General features: G+C 47.7%; 7 protein-coding genes across 7 annotated transcripts; 4 read left to right on the forward strand and 3 right to left on the reverse strand.

The window, feature by feature from the left end:
- Window positions 1-479: 479 nt before the first annotated feature.
- Window positions 480-2,224, forward strand: FSST1_004127 (RTC4-like domain-containing protein; the record flags this gene model as incomplete). The annotated part of the gene is made up of 2 exons (XM_083230273.1): window positions 480-1,068; window positions 1,116-2,224. The coding sequence occupies 2 exons, from the start codon at window positions 480-482 to the stop codon at window positions 2,222-2,224; spliced, it is 1,698 nt and encodes a 565-aa protein (XP_083087557.1).
- A 299-nt stretch (window positions 2,225-2,523) lies between these two features.
- FSST1_004128 (calcium-transporting ATPase) lies at window positions 2,524-5,694 on the reverse strand (the record flags this gene model as incomplete). The annotated part of the gene is made up of 4 exons (XM_083230274.1): window positions 2,524-2,614; window positions 2,670-5,296; window positions 5,361-5,518; window positions 5,577-5,694. The coding sequence occupies 4 exons, from the start codon at window positions 5,692-5,694 to the stop codon at window positions 2,524-2,526; spliced, it is 2,994 nt and encodes a 997-aa protein (XP_083087558.1).
- Window positions 5,695-8,216: 2,522 nt separating this feature from the next.
- FSST1_004129 (uncharacterized protein) lies at window positions 8,217-11,355 on the forward strand (the record flags this gene model as incomplete). The annotated part of the gene is made up of 8 exons (XM_083230275.1): window positions 8,217-9,008; window positions 9,058-9,381; window positions 9,433-9,627; window positions 9,677-9,895; window positions 9,945-9,971; window positions 10,026-10,179; window positions 10,251-10,454; window positions 10,505-11,355. The coding sequence occupies 8 exons, from the start codon at window positions 8,217-8,219 to the stop codon at window positions 11,353-11,355; spliced, it is 2,766 nt and encodes a 921-aa protein (XP_083087559.1).
- Window positions 11,356-12,398: 1,043 nt separating this feature from the next.
- Window positions 12,399-12,861, forward strand: FSST1_004130 (ribosome maturation protein; the record flags this gene model as incomplete). Its single annotated transcript, XM_083230276.1, has 3 exons — window positions 12,399-12,559; window positions 12,627-12,750; window positions 12,805-12,861. 3 exons carry the CDS (start codon window positions 12,399-12,401, stop codon window positions 12,859-12,861), a joined length of 342 nt encoding a protein of 113 aa, XP_083087560.1.
- Window positions 12,862-14,299: 1,438 nt separating this feature from the next.
- FSST1_004131 (uncharacterized protein) lies at window positions 14,300-14,855 on the reverse strand (the record flags this gene model as incomplete). The annotated part of the gene is made up of 3 exons (XM_083230278.1): window positions 14,300-14,365; window positions 14,422-14,738; window positions 14,798-14,855. The coding sequence occupies 3 exons, from the start codon at window positions 14,853-14,855 to the stop codon at window positions 14,300-14,302; spliced, it is 441 nt and encodes a 146-aa protein (XP_083087561.1).
- Window positions 14,856-17,495: 2,640 nt separating this feature from the next.
- On the reverse strand, window positions 17,496-18,146 carry FSST1_004132 (uncharacterized protein; the record flags this gene model as incomplete). The annotated part of the gene is made up of 2 exons (XM_083230279.1): window positions 17,496-17,847; window positions 17,905-18,146. The coding sequence occupies 2 exons, from the start codon at window positions 18,144-18,146 to the stop codon at window positions 17,496-17,498; spliced, it is 594 nt and encodes a 197-aa protein (XP_083087562.1).
- A 1,403-nt stretch (window positions 18,147-19,549) lies between these two features.
- On the forward strand, window positions 19,550-20,232 carry FSST1_004133 (optic atrophy 3 protein-domain-containing protein; the record flags this gene model as incomplete). Its single annotated transcript, XM_083230280.1, has 2 exons — window positions 19,550-19,615; window positions 19,666-20,232. 2 exons carry the CDS (start codon window positions 19,550-19,552, stop codon window positions 20,230-20,232), a joined length of 633 nt encoding a protein of 210 aa, XP_083087563.1.
- Window positions 20,233-20,860: the final 628 nt, after the last annotated feature.

A 20,860-nucleotide genomic window follows, 5' to 3' on the forward strand; every position in this document is an offset into this window, starting at 1 on the left:
CGAGCACTGAAGCACTGACCATGAATGCCCGGCTACCTGCAGCGCTAATGTTGGACGTTTGCCCCTGTGGGCGCTAAACTTTCTGTTCCAGTGATAACCTAGAGATGGGCTGCTACAGGGCGGGGTCAATTTTGGCAGTAGCGCGTTTGTCATGGAAAGCATGGAGGTGCGCCTGCCTGCCCCCTTACCTACGCGTAAACTCGCTACAACCCTTGCTTCCATGCAAGTGAGCCTTTCTCACCAAACAGCATATGAGATCAACAATCAAACACTGATGAGGACATTGTTCTGATGATCGCTTCATCAATCATCTTCTTTTACTACTTCTGTTTCTTATCTATAAAAATTCCCTTGCATGGAGCTATTTTGACGCCTCCCTTTACGAACAGATTGCGACTCAAAACTAGGAACATAGCATCCCCATCGATCTATCTTGTTTTCGCATCACGAGATAAGGAAGGGAAAACTTACAACAAACCATGAATCCTAGGATAGTAGGGATGAGTAAACACTCAAAACCCGCGACGCTTCTCAGCACTTTCAATGCCAATGTCAATAAAAAGCAAAAGCAAAAGCTCCAGCAGGAGCCTGAAGATTTCACTGCCCCCCCAGTGTCCTCCGGGGACGAGGATGAGGGAGAGGACAAGGAAGAAACGCCACCAGTCGCAGATTTGAAGCTGAGATCAAGCCGTCCTAAGAATCATACAATTTCTGACTCAGATGATTCTGGGCCAGAAAGATCAAATCGAGGGAACATTAAACGCACGAACTTCCCTACTTCGAGTGCTGGCAAATCTCAAGAGAAGACAGGACGAATGACAAAAAAGCGAGCGAGTGAGCAATCGACGGTCGAGGATACCGAAGAAACATCCTCTTCAAGCTCCAAACGACGGAGGGTGGCTTCCGAGTCTAGAGACGACCCAGCAAATCACTTCAAGGATACGCGAGGATTTACCAAGTCTTCGAATTCTAAATTGAAATATGGGTTTTTCAAATCCAGCAAGGGGTCACAGGCTTCAAGAGGATCGCAAGCATCCCGTGGCTCACAAGATTCACAGACAAAGAAAGGTTTGTCGCGTTATCATATTCTTGTCCTCGCGTTAACTTATTGACAGGCAAAGGGAATGGAAAAGAACGTAAGACCCTGACAGAACAAGGTGGGAATGACGACCTTCTTAATAGTCCCCCAAACAAGGATAAAACGACGTTCAAGCTTGTTCCAAGAGGATCCCTTACTCCCCCAAAGCTAGAATCAAAAAAGCGAAAATTGACTGTACCTGTGGATGACCTAGGGTCTCCTAAGAAGCAAGTCGGATCGACCATGATTTCACCAAGCCGTGAAAATGCTTGTTCTAGCCAGGACAAGAAAGGAGGTCCTACTAGCGCTTCACAAGAGTCAAGTTCCCGTGAAAGGGGCGTCTTCCGAGTGCCTGAGATGTTCAAAAATAAAAAACCAAAAAAGAAGGAGCGGTCTCCTACACCTGAGTATAAACCTGCGACATTCATCAATCCGGTTGACATTGATTCGGATTTCGATTTGGAAGGGGGCAATGCCGATAGTGTCTCATCGCCCATCTTATCGGATCTGGATCAACTCAGCGACACAGAATCCAATGAGATACCACCTGAAGATGAGAAAAGCCTTGAGGAAAGAATGGCTAAATGTCCATGGTGTGGCGATGCTGTTTCGGAGCAGTCTCTCAAGGACTACTCTAAAGGCAAGAGATTGAATGTGCGAATGCAGACAAGGTTCTGTGCAAAGCACAAGAAGGAAACGGCTATGGATACATGGCGCGAAAGAGGCTATCCTCACATCGACTGGGACCGGTTTGAGAAACGGCTCGAAGACCATCAACAATACTTGGCCAAAATTGTTGAGGGCAAAGAGTCCCATTACCGCAATATGCTTGCTGAAAAGATCCAGACAGGACAGGCCAGGTCCCTCAAGAAAGAAGGAGACTTGAACCCAGGCTATTATGGTTCACGAGGTTGCAAAGTCATGTGCGACTACCTCGTAGAGGAGTTTGGCGAGTCATTGAAAGATAATGCTACAAAAGATCGTGTCATTGCCGGGCGTGGTTCGGCAGCTTTCATTCAATCCGTCTTGGTTGCCGAACTTGCCGTACAGCTGATAATGGAGGACATGAATGTGAATGCCCGCGAGGCTCGAGAAATTATGGAAGAGAGCAAGACTCTAGGCGAGTTGCTACATGAAGAAATATGATGGTATTTTGGAAGTGGAAGACCAACTAGCTGTACATAGATTTGGCTTACGCATGATATCAACAAATTCATCTGCAATCTTTGCTTCACATTAAATCAATTGCTTCTCGCTCTCTGTGTTTTGGGCCAACGTCTGATGGCATAAAAACGAAACTTGGGATTCTGTTGTATCGGAGGCCAATGTGGCCGTCTAGCTCTAATCACAGCTCTCTGAGCCGATCGCCATATGGTACATATAGATTCTAGTTAATACTAGCTTTAACCGCATCACCACCCTCATCTCTCTATGCTTGCTTTTCTCTATTGCTCTTTCTTTGTCTTGAGGGAAACGTCGGTTGTTGTCTGCATGAAAAACTGTCGCTCAATAGCCTTGAGTATCTCATCGAGAAGTCTGCGTGGAGTTAGTTGGACGTAATTTATGAACAAAGACAGGAATGGAGACTTACACAACAGGGGCACTGATGAGAACAACGGCTTTCCACTCCAAAGTGTTGAGAGGAAGAATGGAAAACAGACCCTGGAGGAAGGGGATGTAAAGGAGGGCGAAGTGAAGAGCCATGGACAGAGCGATGGCGTAGACAAGCATCATGTTCTTCCACAGAGGCAGAGTGAGGAGGGATTCACTGGATGACAGGGCGTTGATGGCGTTGAACATCTCAATGACGACTAGGATAGACAACGAGACAGTCGAAGCCGATTTGGCCATGTCATTGGAGAACATAGCGCAGCCAATCTCAGGATATTCAGTTGAGCAGTGGTGGAAACGAGTAAGCTGGCGGAAGGTGATTTGAGGGCCCTCGGGGTTGTACATGAACCACCAGGCGTATCCAGCAACAGTAGCAAGACCAACGTATGTACCAATGACGAGATAACGGAAGAAGAGCCAGCCGCCAATGAGCGGCTCATCTCGCTTGCGGGGGCGACGCTTCATGATGTCGTGGTCAGGAGGGTTGAAGGACAGAGCGGTGGCAGGAAGACCATCCGTGACAAGATTTACCCAGAGAAGCTGAACAGGAACCAGAGCCTCGGGCATGCCAAGAGCGGCCGTGAGGAAGATGGAAACAACTTCGCCAATGTTGGAAGAGATGAGATAACGGATGAACTGTTGGGTATTGTTGTAGATGGAGCGCCCTTCCTCAATGGCAACCTCGATAGTGGCAAAGTTGCTGTCAGCAAGGACCATGTCGGCAGCTAGCTTGGAGACATCGGTTCCAGAACCCATGGCAACACCGATATCAGCCTTCTTCAGGGCAGGAGCGTCGTTGACACCATCACCAGTCATGGCAACAACTTCGCCAAGAGACTGAAGGAGATCAACCAGTCGGGACTTGTGGCTGGGCTCAACACGAGAGAACAGAGATGCACGCTTGGCTGCCTCGAGTTGCTCGTTGGGAGACAGTTGATCAAACTCGCGACCAGTATAGCTCTTTCCAGTAAGATCCTCGTGCTGGCCAAAAACACCGATCTGTCGGCAAATGCTCTCAGCAGTGTTACGGTTGTCGCCAGTGATAACAATAACACGGATACCGGCGTCCCTGCACTGCTTAACAGCGTGGGGGACCTCCTCGCGAGGAGGGTCAAGCATGCAAACAAGTCCGAGGAAAGTCATGTTTTGCTCAAGCTGGGCATATTGTACGGTAGAATCGGCGGTCTGGAGGAGAGGGTTCTCAGGCACGTTGTCAATGCTGGCGAGGGCGATAACTCGGAGACCGTTGTTGCCGTATCGTACAATCTCAGTCATTAAACGGTCTGAAATCTTCTTGGTGAGGGGGACCTTCTTGCCATTTGAGCCAACGAGGGTCTCAGTGCAGCGATCGATGACAGATTCAGGGGCACCCTTGACCAGAAGCTTCTTGTTGCTGCCACTGCCAACCAAGACGGACATGCTCTTGCGATCGCGGGAGAATTCGTATGTGGCGAGACGGGGAAGTTCCTTCTGGTAGGTAGCGCTGGCATAGTGGACACAATCTTCGGGGCGGCTATCGGTGGGAGCACAAGGTCCAATCTTCTCGACCAGAACTCGAAGAGCACCCTCAGTGGGTTCACCGACGCTGGAAAAGGTAGCAGATTGAGAATCGTAGGCAAGCTGAGCGTCGTTGCAGATGGCCGCGACCTGGGTCATTTGACGAATTGTGTTGGATGTGACGTGAAGGTCCCGAACAACAACACCGTTGGCCTTGATGGATCCTCGGGGAGCGAAAGTAGTGCCCTCAACATCAAGCTCGCTAAGGTCGCCACCATCTTCGTTAAGGTGCACAACCTTGCTCACACTCATTTGGTTGGTGGTCAAGGTACCAGTCTTGTCAGAGCAGATGACACTGCAGCTTCCAAGAGTCTCAACAGAGGGAAGGCTTCGGACCACGGCGTTCTTCGCAGCCATCTTTCTCGTTCCAAGGGCCAAGCAGGTGGTAATAACAACAGCCAAACCCTCGGGGATGGCGGCGACACCAAGAGATACAGCGATCTTCAGGTAGTAGATGGCACCCTTGGTCCAGTTACCGTGGCTAGGGTCGTTGAAGTTGGGGATGTTGATGAGCCAGACCAGGATGCAGATGACAGTAATGACCTTGGCTAGCTTGTCACCAAAATCGTTGAGCTTCTGCTTCAAAGGGGTGGGTTCCGAAATCTGAGCAGTGATGCTCTCGTGAATATCTCCAATGGCGGTGTTGGAACCAGTGAGGACAACGACGGCTCGAGCGCGACCAGTAACCACTGTTGTTCCGGAGAACAGCATGTTGGTCTGATCCTGTAGAACGGCCTTGTCATCTTCAACAACTGTAGAAGCGCGCTTTCCAACACTCTCGCTCTCTCCAGTAAGAACTGCTTGGTCGACAGAGAAACTATTGCTTTCGATAGAGACAAGTCGGCAATCGGCGGGGATACGGTCACCAATGTGTACAGTAACAATATCACCGGGCACCAGCTCTTCAGCCTTTACTCGTGAGACCTGGCCACCGTTTCGTACCACATTGGCTTCGTTGGCCGAATATTCTTGCAAGGCGGCAATGGCCTTTTCGGCGCTGCTTTCCTGGGAGACTCCGACAACACCGTTGAGGATGAGGATGGTAAGAATCTATTAGGTCAGCGGCTTGCTCAGGAAGGTTGAAACATATCGTTTCCAGAAGCAATGTACATACAACAATAGGGTCGACAAAGGCGCTCCATCCTTCTTCCTCGTCGAACAAGGCTAAAACGAAAGACACAGCGGCAGAACCGAGGAGGATAATGACAAGTTGATCCTTGAATTGCTCGAGAATAAGTTCCCAGAGGGGAGTAGGAGGCTCCTCGGGGATGGCTATCAAAGGTTAGAACACTGTTCGGGTTGATGGCGGGGATAGCAGAGGTTGACGTACAATTACGCCCATGCTTGTTGCGCAATTCGGTGACCTGCGCGTCACTAAGGCCAGTATTCTCGTTCACGTTGAAGCTGGCGAGGACATCGCCAGCCGGCTTCGCGAAGGCGGTCTCCATCACGAAGACAATGCGCGAGGGGGCGCTCGAGATAAGGCTAAACCGGGCTCGTGTACTGAAGAGTCGAATATATCTTGCGCCAAAGCAGGTACCGATGGGATACGGAAGAAGTACCTTGAAGCAAGCAAGGTAAGAGAAGATTATGCAAAGTTGAAAGGAACGATGAAAAGAAAGAAGATGCGTGAGAGAAAGAAAAGACACGGAGGCAATAATCACCGGCTTCCTGTCGTGGTAGTAGTACGCCGGATGGAACAGTAGATTTGTCAAGACAGGAAAGGTAAGGTGATTAGAATGGAAGGGCCCGCACGTGGCAACCTTTAACCTTGTTCAGGACCGGACATTGATTATAAACTGAAATTATCTGTATCTCTCTCTATACATACGCAAAAACTTGAATTTCTGTATAAATCAATCTAAAACGAAGAAAGTTGACACTAGACAGGCATCACCCAGGTGGTAAAACCATCCCTTTCTGTTTCCATCGTCAGTTTGAAACCTCGAGTTGAGTAGAGTCAAACAGCTTCGTCACCGAAAAAGTTCAACGTGTTCGTTTCCATCTCGGGCAGTCGGCATTGTCTCTCCTGTCTTCTAGCGTTACAGTAGCGCATCCCCACAATCCGGGCGGACAGCCCAGGGGACATGGAGGACCGTAACCCCCTGGAAACAAGTTCAGCCAGGTACGAAGTCCCCTGAAACCCGATTCAAGACTGTTCTTCCACCCTCAACCCCGGCTTGACTTTTCCTCTTTTGAGACTAGCCTGTGCTTGCACCGCCACGATGCCTAGCCAGACTTGCCAGACCAGTTATAGTACCTGGCTTGCATATTACATCAACACAAGAGAGAGAACCACCTGGCTTTTGACTTGCCGAGCATATATGCCAAGTCGACGATTGCCGGCATGCCGTTCTCTCCAATCGAAGTTGTAAATGACAATAGGTAAAGATACTGTGGAGAATAGCTACAGCACAATTATCCAGAGGATTCGTAAGCTTCTTTCTCTAAAAATTCGTGATCTCGGCCCGGTGTGGCCGACTGACTCGGAATCTGGCTTGGCTATAGTCATGATGGCCTCGAACCCGAGTCGGATAAAGCATATGTACATGATACAACTCATTCTCAGGTGAGATCTCTACATAGTAAGGCTCTTACATAGATCTAAACCTAAATTCAATTCGGATCACAGGGTTCGTCAATGGCCAGCAGGGATATCATCATGTCCACAGTCCTCACAATAATTCACCAAGGTCAGCACCAAGAGGAGTCTCCACGAATCTTGTGAGTCTTTGTATCCAATCATCGTAAACTTTTTAGGAGCTCCATGCCAGTTCTATTGTCTTGCAGTAACAATCATGCTTGATTGCATTTTCCCCCTTGTTCTCCCCAGAGGATGAAGTTGCAATCATCACTGATTCAAGGCATATTATGCAATCCATCAAGGTTCATAACCATAAATTCACAGAATAGCCTAAGTGCATGCGAATTCATCACTTGATTAGCTCCGCGACAAAAGTCCTGATCCTCAACCTTATTGTCACTTGAGCATTGTCTAATCGTCATCTCATAAGCATGGGTCACACATATCGTGCTCCGCGTTTCAAATTCAGCCTCCCAGCCTTTTTATATGCATCTAGACCGGGAAGCTTCTCGTCGCCTCAGTCGGGTAGTTCTGCGGATTACATACCACACTTCCGGCATGGACGACGATACTACATTAGTTACTCTACCATCGTCAGGTCGCTAAGGCTGCAAAACTCCTGCAAGCCACGAAGCCAACACCAAGACGATGCCAGCTGAAGGGTCCAAAGCTTCTGTATTCATGCCATGGATTCGACGATTTCAGCCAGACTTGGCACGTTCGAGGCCTTTCAATAGATATAACAAGTCCCGACTTCAGTCTTACTGTATCACTTTATCAGTGCAGTTGTGCTGGGCATCAATATTGCCATCCCGAGTACTTCCAGCCTCTTTATAGACCAATGAGACCCTGCAGGCGCCTCTCTGCATCACTACATCTCAGCTGTGATACTTGAACTGATCATCACCGGCTGTACCGAATACAAAGACTCGACCTGGGTTCGTGGGAACTCACTTGCGTCCGAGTCGACATGGTCCTGTGAGACAGCCTCACTGTAGAGTTTAAGCATTTGTCGCTTTCGGGCGACATGTTCGGTCGAAATAATTCTTGCGGCCGGGCAGCTCCTTCCTGCCTGGCTTGCTATTCTATTTGGGAAGAAGGGTCCCCGAACATTTGTTCCAAGGTGGCAGGTAGGTAGGTATCTATAGGGAAGCAGTTGCCTCAGTACCGTGACTTCCTGACAAGATCCTGTCACCATTGAGCAACTCCTCCTTTGATCTCTGCCTGAAATTTGAACACGTCTTATCAACTCTTCTTCTTATCATTCATCATCACGGCCATGTGTCAGCCATACGTCTGAGGCTGGATCTTTCGAGTGTTGTTTGGCTTTCTTGGAACAAGCACTTTTTACTTTCTTGGACTTTACCTAGTGACTCTCTTTCCGTCATGGCTCTCGTGAGCCTTCCGACCTGGCCTAACGTCTCTCACAATATTCATAGTACGCGGCATTCCAGTTGGACCGCGGGTTTTCCATATCTATCACGCCTCGATGCTCATGCCGGTCCGCCCAGTTTATACGACATCAGTTCATCTCCAAGTTTGGAGTGTCCATCTCTCAACGGCATAAACGCTTTCACTTCCTCAAACAGGATCAGTACCGAGCGCAAAGTTCCTGAGAGAGTATCCAATCCAGAGGCCGTGTCTTCTGGCTCACAAACATGCATCGACCTCTCCAAAGAATCCTCCTATAAGACTTCATCTTCCGGCGATAGAAACTCTCGACAACCGTTTCACAAATGGATGAGATCTTTGCAACGGCGAGTGGGCCATAGAGACCACGAAGAGGCAATATGGTCTCCTGATGCAGGATGGCAATACCTCGAGTACAACCGACCTTATCAACAGTCACTTCATCGCAAGCTAAGCCGTCGGCTCTCATCTTCCGGGTCCTCTCTTGGTTTGATTGCTGCAGTTCAAAGTGCCAGTATCAGTCTTGCTAGCGGCAGTGCTGTCTCGCGCTCGCGCCGACACCATGGTCGTTCGCGTTGTCGTTCACGGGCTGAGCAAAGTAGTCGGGCTTCCTTGTCTGCCCCCCGATTCTCTGAGGACAGTATTCCATTAGAAAAGGGGAGTGTAGACGTTGCCCAGATGCACCGTTCACTACGACGCCGACAAATCCTAGAGGAGCTTATAAGTACAGAGGAAGGCTATATCGGCGATGTTCGCTTTCTCATCCATGTAGGCCGGTTCTCCGTTCCTTACTTCTGCGATTACTGACAAGGCCTAGACTTACATCAACATGCTTGCCGCTCTTCCTACTTTGCCCGAGCGACTACGGTCGTCCATCAACCACAACCTGGACCGTATCCTACAATTACATGAAGAAATACTAGGCGAACTGCACAGAGTAGTTCCTGACTCCGAATACAGCCAAGCTGATCACCTTATTGCACCCTTCAAGATAATCGGACCCAAAACCGGGCATCGCCGGTGGGGCAGTTTGGATGTACTTCCAGAAGATCAGGTCAGCCTCCAGAGGCTCGAAAAGGAGCCTGGTATGTTTTCCGAACCACAGATAGCAGCGGAAACAGCGAAAATTTTCAGCAAGAGGGTAGGTTGCCCTTCTCAAAAATTCGACACACGGCTAATTCATTGTCGCAAGATGCATCAATTCTTTGTGTATAGGGAATATGGCGCAAAGTATGAGATAATGATCAAGGATGTTACCTCGGCCCTTGAAAGCCTTCCCGAATGGGAAACGCATCAGAAAGGCCTTGAAGCGTTTGCGTTCACTATTGGCACCTCGCCGTCGTGCAATAATAGGAAGTCACTTACTATAGGGGATCTTCTTGTCAAGGTATGTCCTCCAGGTATGTCTTCTTCAACAACTGACATTCTGTCATCAGCCCATCCAGAGAGTTTGCAGATACCCACTTCTATTCGCAGAGCTATTGAAATGTACCCCCGTCATCGATTGTCCGAATTCTCACATGGAAATTGAAACTGCGTTGATGAGGCTCCGCGAAGCTACATCCGCAATCAATCGCTCGACTGAAGACAATTTAATGAAGGAGACGCTTGAGAAGACTTGGCTACTGCAGGATCGTATTGTCTTTCCCAACAGGGTGTGTTCTACTGGCGCCGTATCATCTCATGCAGCTAACGCTCGATCAGAGACTAGATGCGAACTCGAAAAATCAGGTGCGCTCATTTGGACACATACAGTTGTGTGGGGTCCTACATATCTGTTGGCAGACATCAACAGGCGTTGATGGGCAGTACATGATCTGCTTGCTCTACAATGATGTTCTTTGTCTTGCCTGTGGTGGAAGGTATGATCCAATCTACACCGTATTGGCCTGCATCGATATACATAGCACAGCTATTGAGGATGTCGATAATAGGCGTGGTAGGTCATACCCTCTGTGACTGAATTCCAGCACTAACGCGGGTTTTCTCTAGGCTTACAATGTCACCTAGCGCCTTTCTCATGGAAACTGATCTTTAAAATTGATCATCAGCTGTATGAAATTGTCATGACGGCTTGTGCACATACAGAGGAAAGCGAATGGCGAAGCCGGCTATGCCAACCCTCTAGCTCGGATTCGAGTACAAGAGCTCCGGGTTTCAATTCATTTCTTTCAGTCGATATTATGAGTTTGGGCGCTGTCTTTGGGCGGCCAGGTATATTTTTTCCTATCCATGGGCAGTATCTCCGTTACTAATAGGTGTAGGGACGATTGCACGAAGCTTGTCGACTCATCGTACCTCAGCTAGAGAGTTTGAGTCGTCTACTTTTCACTTCATCCTCAAAAACACGTGTGCTATGAGATCTAGTAATCCTGCTAGCGCAGGGACTGGACTCAATCGTTCACAATCTTTATTGGCTGCAAGGAAAGCGAGAACTCCAGCCTTGGTGCCATCTCGGAGTGAAAGGGCTCGGCTTGAGATACTTGTGGCAGATGTTTGGAGTTATGGCGTCCTCCCACTTCCTAGAATGACGAATGTCGCCCGGAATGAGCAGGCGATCAGAAGGTCGGCATCGACAGTAATGAGGAAGTTGAGCGTGTCAAGCATGGCTAAACGATCAGGAAGTGTGAAGCGCAAAATTATCGAAGACCTATCAAGCGATGAACAAGTTCAGCACACCAGCATCTCAAGCGACAGTGGTAACGACGTGTTCGATAAGAATTTCCATGAAGGAAGCTCGCATTCTTACACAACAAGAAGCTCTCTTTCCCCAGAGACCCAAGTCAAGGAGGAGTGTCACACTCCTGATGCCCAATCTCCACGACTCGAGCTTACACAGATATCCGAACTTGAACCTCTTGACCTGATAGGAATCATGTCAAAGAAGCAGCTCCAGGATGAATCAGGGGGGGCTAAGGTCGGAGGGGTGCCTGTGATTAACAAACTCCCAGCACACTCATCGCGAACGCAGATGAAAGAGAATAGTCCTGCCAAAAAAGAAAGCTCTGCCTTCTGGGTGAGTAGGGGAGTACAAACCAGTGATACTCCATGGGTGGGAACGCAAAGTCCAGGCAGTAGAAAAAAGCATACTGGTATTCGTAGGTTCTTCCATTGAGAGGTTGTTCCATGGCCAATGGCGGTGTTGGATATACCTTAGGGTAGGTGCGTGTGTTATGAGACAGGGATTGTGTAGAACATCGTAGCCAAATTCAAATATTCATGCAACTCATACCGCAAATGAGACCAGAGCTAATATAAGGTGATGTTTGTTTGTTGATTGTACCAGAACTCGAGTTTGATGTCGAGGATACGCACTTTGCGTAAAGTTTGCTGACATTGGAACACAATCACGCATGCTGCTGAATGGGGAAAAATCATGATGTTCGGGTATCTCGTACTACGGAATTAGAAACTGGGCACCAGGCACCAAGTAACTTGGATTATCTTGGTACGCCAGACAAATGAGGCCACGATGAAGGCCGTGTATGTATGTATGCCAAGGCAATGAGATATTCCACAGGATCAAGTGATTTGTACCTGGCGTGGAAGGTGGAAGAAGAACACAACATGGTCTAGGTTCCACTACATACAGCCAATGCTTACACGAGGAGTTGCTTGCTTAGGCACGCGACCGGTAGATCCAAAAGCTTCCATTACCATTGCCATGTAGTTAGCAAGTAGACTAGGTGTCTTCTTTCTGCTTTGATTCTACTCGAAATACGGTGACGTACGTGGTGGGTGCAAAACATGCAGGAACGTGAAGAAATAAGACGAGCAACTTCTGACCTGGCAAAGCATTTGGAGGCTGAATCCTCTCTTGCAGTTGGTCAGATTAATGGTCCTGGCTGGCTTTTAGCCCCGCGGTGGAAGCACCAAGCACGTAAGGTACCTAGGTACCCACTTGCCCACCTTGTACACCTTGTAGGTAGAGCACGGCTATGACGTAGGTAGCTCTTTCCAGCAAGCTACATTCGTCACTGCTCCCCTCGTTGAGCTACCTTTTAAACCTCCGAACGTGCCTCTCCCCCTCACTTCCTTTCCCCTCTTCATTCTCATCCTCATCCTTCAAAGTAACATCACTTCGATACCCAAATCTAACGACTCTTTCACGTCGATTATAACACCACCAACACAACTCCTTCCACACAATCCTTCAAAATGGCTCGCGGCGAGACTCAGCAGACCAAGGTCCACTTCAAGGGCAGTGATGACTTTGTCATCTTCATTGACGATATCGAGACCTACCAGAAGTGGAAGACCGACAAGAGCATCCCTCTGGCTCACTTCATCTCCTCTTTCAAGATCTTCTGCACACACGGGTGAGTAGTTTCCTTACCAGAAAGGGCACAGCCCAAATGTATGATATCGAAGCTAACATCTTATCAGACAAGGAGTCCAGGGAACACTCGACGCAGCTTCCAAGGCCGCTCTTGAGAACGAGTTTGGCACCTCTGTCGATGACGATGTCATTAAGCAGATCCTCGAGAAGGGCGATACTCAGACCACTGAGGTAAGGCACTGTTTCCATACATGACAACAAACTTCGTATTGACATGACATACAGTTCCCCGAGCGTCAAGGCAACAAGAACGACAACAAGGGTTCTCTCATCTCCCACTAGAAGAAGCAGGGTGCCAGACGATGTACCATGCAGCGGGCGTTAGGGTTTTTCTCAGGTTTAGCGCGAAGTCAAGTACGACGAACTGGGCGATTGTTTTGAACAACAACGTTAGTCTCGTCCGAAATGGTTGGCAATTGTTGTTGGACAGGTAGCTTGGTCCACGATCATAGTGATAGGTGATCGGGATCACTAGCAAGCAACTCACGATTTGATGCTCTGAGAGACGGGCATGATTGATGATAGCGCCTCATAAATTACAACAAGCTCTTCATATTTGGCCATCAAGAAGTAGTGTCCTATGATTTATTTATACTTTTACGTGAGGTGATGTGATATGGTGTTGTAATGCTTTTCTTCTGTCACACAATTGAACATCAATTGAAACAAAGTCTGTTCACAAGAAAGCCTGTCACGCAGTGTTTTCGTAGTACAACTAACGGCAAGTCCCCTTGCCATCAATGGGCCATGGGCCGAATATCATCTAGATAGTCTAACTTTATCATGGGCGATTCTAATTCATAAAGTACAGCCGTGCTGCGCGGATGCATCTCACAGTCATGCATATGCCGTGATCTTTATTATCTGTCAGCTGATTGCTTTGTTAATAAAGCGTTTTTTGTTTTCTATTTATTCATTTCTATATTCTACACTGATCGCGCAGGTTGCATTTTCACAGGTGAACATGATCCATGCATGTTCCTGGTTATTAACTACGCCTATCTTGCTCTTATTGAAACAACAGCGCTATATAGCAGCTGCTATAATGATGTTAATAGATCCGACAAGGGGTGTTTCGGAAATTGCGCCCAATACAGCATCTTGGCAAAGTCTGTGTAAACAGATCCAGTTTCGATTCACTTATGAGGGCCCTGGCCGTTTCATTGCGTTTTAAACATCACGGCTGGCGTCTTTCCGGCTTGGCTTCGAAACAGCCGCAAAACAGCCAAACAACGTTCAGGTACACTTGAGAACTTTGAAAATATTTTGATAGTATTAGGTTCTGTATTTTTTTTTCGGTAGGCTGATTAGCCCAGGAGTTGTGAAAGGCTCTATAGAAATCTCTGGAGCCAGTGAATGCGGTGTCCTTCCCAGTGCCTCGCCTCCCGACCACACGACGTTCCTCAAGAATCGACGGCGAATAATGTCTTTCCTATCCCAATATCCTCCACCAACGTCACCACGCTGGTTATGCCAACATAATACCAAAAATCAAATCGAGACCCAGTCCACCTCATCGATGCAAGATGGCTCGCACAGCGTGTAGTACTGGAAGTCGTATATATCATAAGATCGCCAAACGCCGCAAAGGGTATATGTGCAGTGCATCGTTCCTGAGAAAATCGAAGCCCAGAAGATGTCCAGTCAAGAATTCTTTCTGTACCTCGCCTGTATATTGCAGTATGTATATGTATAATACATTCATGGTGGGAAGTCGCGACTACGCACGAGATGCTCCGCCGCTGCGTCCACGAGTGGGTAGTGTCCAAGGCTTTGCACATATTATCTAGACAAAGTATGTTAGTTCGAGTTGAGCTTCTTGCTATAGTAGTCAAAACTCACCTCTCCCTCACTATAGCCCCAGAAATATACGACCATGCCAATGAGGTAGTAGATAGCAGAGTTTGTGCCTTGGTAAATGAGAGCAGCACTGAGTGCCGTGAGCGGAATGATGGCCAGGCGGAACTCCAACGAGCGATGAAGGGCAGAACCAGCGACGAAATTGAGAGGCCATTCAAGACATAGCATGGCCAGTCCCATGATCAGATTTATTATCTGCAAAGCCGGAACAGGTTTTACTGCGCCGTCTAGAGAGCGTGTGAGGAAGTCCCAGAAGATCTTGGGCCAGAAGAAGCACTCGATGGCAGCCAAGACTTGGTCTGGAGGAACAGAGTTAGTAAACGTTGGGAGTCATATTTTCGTAAAAGGATAAACTTACAGGCTGCAGCGCTCAAAATGATGAGGCGGGCCCAGTGGTTCTTGATGAGTTTTCCCATGATGGATGATGGATGATTGTCGAGTCCAAATTAAGTTGCTTTGCTCTTTCTTTGCCGATTGCCGATTGCCGATTGCCTGTTTCCTTACGTCTTTCGTTGAATCGTCGTCTATTCGTATTGCTGCTCCAACACTGCTGTCCGGGCTTGGTATTGATATGGTATTACAGACCGGCCAGCGGCGAAAAGAATTAACAAACGAAAGAATGAAAGAAAAGTATTAAACGAAAGGTAACTGTCAGACCAGCAGACAGAAAGAAGCGAATGATCGGACAAAGACGATAAAAGGGCGAAGGGCAGGTAATATCAACTGAGAAAAGGGCCCTTGATGGATATAACGATGCGTTAAGGTTGAGGTTGAGGTTGGCCAAGATAATGTGGATCAAGCGGATACTTGAGCTTTGAGACGCTGGCGTGAGACGATATGTTAACGGATGGTTGTGAAGCCGATGGTGTCGCGGAAGTTGGTTGGCAGATCCACGCTCTCGACTTTCTAGCATGCACACAACATTGTATAATAGTTTCGGTTTGGCTGTCTCTGGGAACGGTGGTGGCGATAGTTTCAAGGCCGGATCTGTCTCATCAAGTCACGGCTTCGTCTTGTCCCGGGTATTGTAGTTGCAAGATTGTATGAGTAGTTGAGGCGATGATACTCAGGAGTTTTCTGAGACGTTACAACGTTTTCAAGACGGACCAGGGAGTGGGAAGGGGAGGGGAGGCTGTAAGTGGCATGGAGGGCAGCCTGAGACTTTTAAGAAAAGGCCAAGAAAATCGACGACGACAGCGAAAATGCGCCTCTCTCTTAGCATCGAAATTCCAGGCCAATGCAACGCAATCATCTACATATGAGCCAGGGTCAACATGGACCGTCGGGCCACGAGCCACGCCATTTCTTGGGACCATCTTTTGAGGCATTCGCCTCACAGGCAAGCAAGCGCCCTGGTTGAAGACTGGCAGTGCGTTGTAGAGGCGGAGAAAAGAGCTAGACTAGGATGTTTAAGTTATGCGATGCAGCGGCTCGTCACAGTCCGACATCCCATCAGCTTGGAGCTAAAGCGGGTGCTAACAGCTCTGAAGCTTGGTGATTGGACATTTGGGTAGCAAGTGTGGCCGAATATCGATAACCTCACCGGTCGTAGAGGAGGGGAGGCTGGTAATTGGTGTTGACCTCGGCGGTTAGATGTCAGAGCCAAAGCCAATGGGCGTGCTTAGCAGCCATGTGCGATCAAGAAGCATGGGCGGGTAGAGAGAGATGGAGCAGGGGTCGAGAGTTGGTGCAGCAAGCTAAAGCATGCCCTGGATAGACGAGGGAATAACTCGATCTGAGAGGGACGATGAGCTTATTGCTATATTATTTCCTTTGATGAGCTTCATTTCACTTGACAGAGTTTTCAGCCAGTCTTTTTCCGGGACGGGGATGAACCTCTGATGTTTGGCTAATACCAATTGTAGCTCATGAGACAGTAGATTATAATACATGAAGCATCTGCTGGGACAACTGATGCTTGTAATGTTTTGGCTTGCTGCTGGATGATGAAGACCCCTGACCCCGGTTTTCCCTCCACCCGCCCACCATTTCTTTCTGATCCCTGTTCATGTAACCGCTGCTTGCAGGATGGATTCTTTTTTTATACCATTGATGCTTGTGCCAGTGATGATATACATCACAGAAGCACGCCTGTCCAACAAACTCCGACCGATGGGGATCTGGAGAAGATCTGGTGTTGGTCGACTTCAGATTACACGTTGGTCGGCAGTCCAACAATATATGGATATATGAGACACTCCGCCCCCAGATGAAAGCGCTTCTCGAAACAAACTTTCTTTGTTCTCTGGTAGAGATCTTGAATGTTTGGATCGAGCGCTTGTTGTCAACCACAACTCCAACACCATTCTACATCACTTGAAATAGATAGCGTCGTTCTTACTTCCTGACCGCAACGTCGAACTAGTGACACTTATCACACGGCTCATGCCACTTCAGATAATAGCGGCTTGGTTTTTACTCAGTCACCGTACCAGTCAATACGACAGCTTGTGTGATTTGCCCCCAACGTGCAAGCGAAGGTATCGGCTCGTCCGATAGTGCGTGATTATTCAATCCTGAGGCCTGCCACCAGCATACAAGCCCAATTCGCAATGTGGTTGAACTCGCCCGGCGGTTGCAAAGTCGCTCTGGTTGGCTGATCAACCCACTAACCAGTACGCCAGCCCCATATTATGTATCACTCCGCGTTACCAGGTGGATAGGTGTTGATCCATTGGTACCTTGTCCCAAGAACGGTCGAAGATTTTGAGCTTGTGACTGTTTCCTTCCACCGACTCTTTCTGTTGAACCATTGTGAGTGGTCAACCATGCAATCTATCAAGCTTGTAGTCGCTGTGGCTTGTTCCTGGCGCTTTTGCCTCGGACTTCACAGCACCACTGGTTTCAGGGATTCATGACCCGAGCCCCTGGGTGGATGATCGACTTAAACAATTGTTGGGAAGATTCTATTCTGCATTAGACGATGATCATGCTATATTCATCGATGCATCCCAATCGCCCGGTACAGCGTTACCGCCCGGTGCCTTGGGATGGGTATCAGCCAACAGTTGCCCTGCATATTCTTTTCTCTATTGCAAATCGTATGCATTTTATGGTCAGGCTTGACCTTGATTCTTGGAAAAGTCATTGGTAAGAAATGATAGAAGTCGTCCACCATCTTCATTACCCAGGTATTCACGGATAACAGCCTGACCATGTGGAAGAGAAGAACGGCCTGCAAGATCCCCAAACCCAGATGTGATTTCCGTCAAGATATTGACTTGATTTCTTGACAGCGGTTTCCCACAGACACACCAACGCAACAGGTCTCGACTGGCGACGTTTGCATCGGTATCAGGCTGGGAACTTTCTTTGCTATAGTCTCGTTGAAGTGATTCGAGACAGCCTGGCAAGGTCTTGATTGTAGTGATAGGGATCATCGGCATAGCATAGTCCCAACATAGCCATCTTGAGAGCTACCAGTCAGTATGAATATCAATACCAACACATGAGCGTATCACATACTCAGCTTGGACGTTGGAAAAGCCCAACATTGAATCCTCGCCATCCAAGAGCAATATCACAGCGACATGCTCTCCCCCTTGCATCAAGAACAGCCTTTCGACACGCGCCTTTCCCTCTTGAGACTGGAGCTCAGACAGGGACGAGAGTATCACCTTGAAATCCGAAGTAGTGGTATTGGATGCAGTGATGGGAAATGTGATATCACATGCTTCCAGGGTAGTTTCTTCAAGATATGTGAGCATTGTGCGTAACTTGTAGATTGATCACATCGCTTACGGACCTCTCGAAATAGATGAGCTCGCCTTGAGGGAGGGAACCACCGCAGCCCATTCTTTTCGACTTCGCAAGGATGATGAGAACATTATTGGCCGAACCTTTTACGCGAAGTGAAGAAGTGACAGCTTCGCATGGAGTGGGGAAAATATGTGACGATGAGTGTTGATGCGGACATCGAATGACATGAAGATGTTGCATTATGGAAGGTGATGCGGAAGGAACGACCTAATCAGACACATAACACAGGCTCGGAGCGTCTCCTACATTTACCACGTACGAACCTAACTAAGGAATACCTCAAGGCAGCAATGCCTTATAGAAAGCAAAGTAAATAGCCAAGAAGTTCGAAACTGTGGTTCAATATATAAGTGAAAGTGCTCCTATCTACTTTTATAGATAGTGGCAGGGTAACAGGGCCTCAGGGTATTAGAACAATTAACCGCTGGAAACATAAAAGACAAATTAGTAGGTCAATTTATGCCCTTTAGACTATGGCTCCTAGACAGCACAAAACTGCACTTCGGAGTTAGATGCGTGCTACTTATTTTTGTATACTAAGACTTGGGGTGCTAACTTTCTGCTACCCGGGAGCTGGGGGGAATAAAAATAGGCTCTAAGCTCGGGATACTGAAAACAGGTGACTCAAATACCGGCTCTAATAAGGTGATATAGACTGCCTCATCAATTTAGTATTTGGTACATCTGCTAGCCAAGTTTTCTAATATCTCTAATGATAGAATTAGCGAATCAAATTTACCATTTCTGGAAGTGCAATAAGACGCGGCAGTTTCTCCACCTTGAACAGTTCTTGGGTCAAGCAACCATTTAGATATCTAGGTACCCAACTTTCGAATATCTCGTTAAGCGGAAACTATCTTCCTCACGTAGTGTTGTTCAGTTAGGGGCCTATGTCAATTTGATCAACAAGACCACCTACTAGCTAGGAAGTCACTGCATAGATAGATTAGTAGGCAAAAAAGTCAAGATATCCTAGGAACCAATTAAAGGTTTGGGAGCTTGCTGGTAACTAGACTAGTAGTTTCTTCAACGTCAGCGCGGAACATCACGGTTCCGGGGACGGCAGTCCATTGAGCTTAAAGATCTACTGAGGTGTAGTACTTAATGTTGCAATGCCCTCACTGTTGATATGCAATTCCGCTGATTTTTAACATTACTAATAATATCTTTGACCTTGTTTAGCGTTGGACATTTCACATGCTTTGAAGCGCCAATTGATCAATTAATGATCGACGACCCTCTATCGTGAAAGCCCCACCACCACCACCAAATATTCGACATCTAGTCTAGTTAAACCAACTTGGCACGAGCAGCTATCCTGGAGCCAAGACTTCCCAAACCACCATCAATCATGGTTCCTCTTCCACTCTTCAAGCTTGCATCACTGCTAGTGAGGCATGTCTCCAAGTATGGCGCGGTACGAACTTTGGTTTGCTATATGGAGATGACATACTGACAACGCAACAGAACCACATAAAGGCTCAAGCTCACGATCACCCTCGATTCCGAGCATTCGCTGCCCGTTATGGACAATATATGCATCAATTGAACATGCGGATGTCGGTTGCGTTATTACGAGACCCAGAAGCGGAGCGAAGAGCAAAGGAATTAGCCGCAGCACCGACAGTCAAAACGGAAGAGCAGCAGAAACGCGACGATCACCTTAAGCAGAAGCCAGAAATTATCAAGAGCGGTTTAACCTTTCAAAACATCTGGCGACGAAAATTTAGATCGCTGCCCGAAAACAAGGCAGTGGATTTGTTCGCCGACGTTATTGGCGATGCCTTCATTCTTTCGGTGGCTATCGCTCTTATTGTCTACGAAACCTGGAGGACGTCGAAGAAGCCCGATATCAATAAGATACGGATAGAAGAGCTGGACCAAAAGTTAGAAGAGCTCAGGAAGAGGGAGGAGGAGCTTGAAGAGGCGGAAAAGAAGCAGAAGGAACGATATGAGAGCCTCGAAGAAGCCCTGCGTGGGCTCAAGGATCCCAAGACGAAGCAACCCTTACTCCCAACGTTGCAAGCCTCATGATGCATTGAAACTAAAAACGAGCAGAAGCCTCTGGGTGTAGTACAACCGTGATCTATATCCAGATAGGTTGCAACTCAATGTAGCTTCCTGCAGACGAGAAAGACCAGATTCGATAGGAAACTTGTTGATAAGAAAATGCAACGACCTTAGAATTCGAATACCCGGGAGAGACTCGCCATCAAAATTAAAGCGAATCGATAAATCATGTCTGGTTTACTCGGGTATTTATGACCTTATGGACACCTTTATTTTTTATATACCACCTCTTTGATGAATTAGACAGTCACGACTTACTAGGCTTACGATAGACATGCACAACAATACGAAAATTGATTCAATCAAGTCAATATTGGCTGGCTAGGGGACAGCAGAAACTTTAAGATGTAAGCTTAAGATATAAAAAAACAAACAAACAAAGAGCCGGTCAAAGATGTTGTAGAATGACTAACTTGTTTTGTCTTTTTTGAAGAGACATTAGAGCACTCCGAGGTCAATTGACCGCCCCATCACCATAAACCAAGGCCAAACAAATACGGATACAAGATAGTCACATCCTTGAGAGACGATATTTCTCTGATTGGGTAGTAGAAAGTGTGGTGTTATTTCATTGGCTGGTCACGCTCCACTG

The sequence above is a fragment of the Fusarium sambucinum genome, chromosome I (genome assembly GCF_050947815.1).
Source record: "Fusarium sambucinum isolate potato_lamoka chromosome I, whole genome shotgun sequence".
NCBI classification, from domain to species: Eukaryota; Fungi; Ascomycota; class Sordariomycetes; order Hypocreales; family Nectriaceae; genus Fusarium; species Fusarium sambucinum.